Genomic DNA, 4,781 nt, shown 5'->3' on the forward strand with positions numbered 1-4,781 from the left:
ATAAATCTCCATTTACATTGAGCCATGTTCAAGAAATGCAGCAGAAATGACCGGAGAAATTATAAATATTTCCAGCAGCTAACGCCAGATAACAGCAATAAACATCATAAACTTTGACTAAATATACATGTTCTACATATATTTAGAAAGATACACTTCTTCTTAATGCAAACGCTGTGTTACATTTATTTTTAACGTTACAGAATTCGTTCACTATTCAATAATCTGAGACGGCGCTCAGCCATTAGCATTATTTCTCTACTATGTTGGATTCGACAAAAATACAATTTTATAACATAAATATTCCCTTACCTTTGATGGTCTTCGACAAGAATGCCGTGGAAGGAGTTATACTTACCTAATATCAGAATGTCAGAAGGTGAATTCACCAATTTGTAAGTTGCTCTGGATAAGAGCGTCTGCTAAATGACTTAAATGTAAATGTAATATAACGTTTGGTTGCAGTTGGTGTGTCTTTGTATTAGCAAAAGCTAACATCTTCAGGTGAATTACCCCAAAAAGGACTTCTGATCACGAAAATTTACATATTATATGTCGACTAAACTGGTCAAACTAAATGCAGAATCAAGCTTTAGGATGTTTTTAACATACAAAACAATTGGCGATTAAATCAAACGTAACGAACTCACTTCAACCAGCTTGGAAAAAAACGTCCGTTTTTCCAGAGCGCGCTCCTGAAAACTCGTGACACCTCAGTATTTGGCCCACCAAGCAGTCAAAGCTCGTGCTATTTTCTCCGTTGCACGTCTCACTGTAAGACGGGAGCGCGCTGAAGAGATAGAAACTTTTCCCAGAGCCATAGCTGGTTGGGAAGGGTGGGGGCGATGACGTCAAAGTTGGAGGAATTTTCTAAGGAGGGAGAGATAGTTTGGGAGAATGGCTGCCCTGTGAGTTCTGCTTTACATACAGACATAATTCGAACGGTTTTAGAAGCTTTAGAGTGTTTTCTATTCAATAATAATTATTATATGCATATATTAGCAATTTTTGACAGTTTTTTTTTAGTTTACTTTGGGCACACCATTCCTCCAAAAGGGGGCAGTATTTCCCATAGCCCTAACAGGTTTAACAATACCACTGAAAATATAAAAAAAATAAGGTCCAAGTGTCTTCAACAGCAAGCTGATTCTATACCATTGTATATTTAATATCTAAATGACCCTTGTTATGATTATCTTAAAATAATTCCATATGCTAGCTTAGTAGGGTTAGGGTTAAGGTTAGGGTTATGGGTTAATGTTAGGGTTAAGGTTAGGGTTAGGAGTAAAGGGTTAAGGCTAGAGTTAACTAGACGTTTATGTTATACGTAAATAGCACCTTCTCAGAGATAGGTATACAGATTGCATACAGGGTGGCTTGGCATACAGTATTATCTCTACAGTGGATAACATTTTTACTGTAAATCTGCATTGTATTTGTAAAAAGACCCCTTCCTTCTGCTGTCATTAATGGCACAGGTACCAGTACTGTACTTAATAAAGTGTTACTGTAATCTACAAAGAATAGATTTTTGTGTAAATCCGCCATATCAATGGACATTTTTACTGGATTTTTGCATTGGTTAGGTCGGCACTCTCTCCCATTTATTCAATTCCATGACCAAAACTGGTAACCAGATTTTCATTATAAACAATTCCCTTTTTCTGCAAGAACGCACATTAAAGAAAATCATGAACTCAATAAAAGGATGTTTGGACAGGAATGATTATTTTTTCATTTTTCGTGTAAACCTGGTTAGCGGTTTAGATTGAATACGCCGGACAACATCACATCTCAATAGGCCACTCTGTCACAACAGAATCAGAAGTATCATTGACTAACGTGTGTGTTGTTTTCTTGTTTACATTTTGCGGTGTGTTGCTATGAACAATAGAGGAACGTTCACAAGTGGTGACACAGCTTCCTTCCTGTGTGTCAGATGAGTGTACTCTCTAGATGTAGGGTGCAAAAGAAATCGGAATACACTTCGCTACACTTTACTCCCACCCAAAAGGACCAAGCTGAGGCTGCAGTGTCAACATGGCCCTCCGATTTGCAGGTGAGAGGTCTCCAACACACCTTGCAAATATAAATTACTTCTACATCAGCATTTACACACACACACACACGCACGCACGCACGCACGCACGCACACACACACACACACACACACACACACACACACAATACAGGAACATTAAAAACACCCCTAGGGCTGTCTCAAATAACTTAATCTTTTCCCTGGAATTGTTAATCTGTAACTTATTTACTGTGTGTGTGGCAGTTCCAAGAAAAATATAATTCCTTCAAGGTATAACCTCGTTGAAGGAATGTCTGGTTGTTGTTAGATGCCAGATTAAAAACTGATGGCAGATCAAAACTGATATCCATATTCACAACAGTCTGAGTTTCACTCTGGGTCGATGAGTTAACATCGCAGTGAGTCAGAGATGGTAAATCTGGTGTATATAAGCTTAACATTTCAATGTGAAATTCACCAAAGACTTTATGCCACTGTTATGCATTCATGTTAACCTAGATAGTAAGCCTTGAGTGTACCAGATAACATAAATCAAATATAATCTTAAATCTGCATAAAGAGATGCGCTATTACAAATTTGAGTCACTCATTTCCTGTTTCCTGTCAGGAAGTTGTTAGATCCTGTATAGATCGATGGTAGTGACATTTTTAATAGACATGTACAACATGGAACACACAAAACAAACCCAAACACGGTTACTTACCATTGCACATTCACCCAAATTACAACGTTTCTTATTTGTCTACTTACCCTGTAAGCAGTATGGACAGACCAGTGATATGTTTAGAAATTACTTTGGGCATGTATTTTAAAGGCGTACTATAATTTCCATTGGTTGTTGGTTTTATATGTTAGTAGTTTGATGAATGTAAAGTGTTCTTGGTGTGCACGCTCACAAAGCACTTCCTTAAACATGATACCTTGCACACATTTCCCCATACTTGGTTGACCACATTGAAGAGATTGGTGTCAATTCCAAGCACTTTACACTGGAATATACTGTATCACTCCTCACCTCTCCGTTCTGGCACAAATAATAGGGCATTGTTTCATTTCTTAACTGTTGTTCACTGTATGGTTGTACTGTTTGTTTCTGTGGTAGTGTTTGTTTGTTGGTGTGGTTGTGTTGTTGTGTTGTGTTTTGTTTCACCCACCTTTCGAATGGGACATTAAATGAGTGTACTGACTCTCTGTGGTCATAAAAAAAACATTGTACTTATCGCAAGATTAGGGATGTTAACCCTGGTGTCCTCGCTAAATTCCCGAACCGGACCCATTTCCATCATGGCCAACTAATCATCCCCCTGATTCCCAATTAGAATATTTCTCTCCTCACCTCTCCACCTGATAGCTTAAGTGCTGTGAGCGTTCTGGCACAAATTGTAGCCGTGCATCACCGTAGAGTGCTACACATTGGTGGTGGAAGAGGTGAGTTTCCCCCTTCCAGCACTTTGAGTATCTGGAAACGTGCTGTATAAATGCACTCAGTTATTAGGTTGTTTTCTGTCAGTCACACCAACATTAAAATGACCAATAACTAGTTAAGATTATGTTATAAATATTCAGCTATGCAGCGATATATGGTAATGTGTTGCTTTTCCAGATTCCTACAATGACAGTTTATAGTAAGTTTTCCATCACAAAGCTAGAACATTATCAACATAATCGTCAGTGAGATGGAATTCCTATTGTAAGAGTGACAACACAGACAAGAAACAGCATAGAACTCATGCTGCAGGTTAGAGCTTGTATGAACGAGAATGAAGGCAGATTTCTTCTTGGGATGTTGTACAGTTTAAATAGATAAGCAATTCAATTATGTGCGTCTATGCATCTAGTGTGTGTGTGTGTGTGTGTGTGTGTGTGTGTGTGTGTGTGTGTGTGTGTGTGTGTGTGTGTGTGTGTGTGTGTGTGTGTGTGTGTGTGTGTGTGTGTGTTCTTTTGTACTAATTTCTTGGTAAATGCCGATACCTCTTATATGGAATCTCTCCTTCGATGGAATGGAGGATGGGTTGTCCTGCTCTACATATAGGACTGCGCTATCACCACACACAGCAATGAACAGAGAGAGAGGGAGAGATCAGTGAAACAACAAGAGAGAAAAAGAGAGAGAGAGAGAGAGGAAGAAGTGGTGTATCACTGGGAATCTTAATAAGGTACGCATTTTAATTTTTAATTTAACCTTTATTTAACTAGGCAATCAGTTAAGAACAAATTCTTATTTACAATGACGACCTGTCCCAGCCTAACCCTCCCCTAACCCGGACGATGCTGGGCCAATTGTGAGCCGCCCTATGGGACTCCCGATCACGTACGGTTGTGATACAGCCCGGGATCGAACCAGGGTCTATAGTGACGCCTCTAGCACTGCATGAGGCTATTATACTTGCTGGAAATGTATTTTAGACTGACTGCTGTCTTAGATTTACTGTGAGTGAAATATAAATCTAAATAAAAATATGTAAATAATCATGTTAAATGAAATATGAGTACATTTAGTCAATTACAAAGTACATACATGGCAAAAATTGGAAAATCAATTCAATTAATCATGTAATCATGTAATCATGCAGTAAGAGTGTATATTGGCGCCAGGGCTTGAGAATATATTTTACCAATATGGAATATAGTAATTATACAATAGTACCGGGATACCAGTGACAAACACATATTAGCAGTTGGTATTGCACAAACTAAAACTGCTTATGTCATTAAGTTTTTATCTTCAATATTTTTGTA

The 4,781-nt window shown here is 38.2% G+C and overlaps 1 protein-coding gene across 4 annotated transcripts in view; it reads left to right on the forward strand.

Moving 5' to 3' along the window:
* The first annotated feature begins 1,949 nt into the window (after positions 1-1,949).
* glipr2 (GLI pathogenesis-related 2) overlaps positions 1,950-4,781 on the forward strand; it is a 16,499-nt gene continuing 13,667 nt past the window's right edge. For 2 of the 4 annotated variants that reach the window (XM_064943369.1, XM_064943367.1), the window contains exons 1-2: positions 1,959-2,059; positions 4,049-4,198. Coding sequence is in view for 1 of the 4 variants with exons in the window: in XM_064943366.1 (XP_064799438.1) it covers positions 2,041-2,059 (19 nt within the window). In the remaining 3 variants the exon portion in view is untranslated. Of the gene's footprint in view, positions 2,060-4,048; positions 4,199-4,781 lie in introns of all 4 variants that reach the window. The other 2 variants (XM_064943368.1, XM_064943366.1) reach the window with 2 other exon arrangements.

Source organism: Oncorhynchus masou, chromosome 28 (assembly GCF_036934945.1).
Source record: "Oncorhynchus masou masou isolate Uvic2021 chromosome 28, UVic_Omas_1.1, whole genome shotgun sequence".
NCBI classification, from domain to species: domain Eukaryota; kingdom Metazoa; phylum Chordata; class Actinopteri; order Salmoniformes; family Salmonidae; genus Oncorhynchus; species Oncorhynchus masou.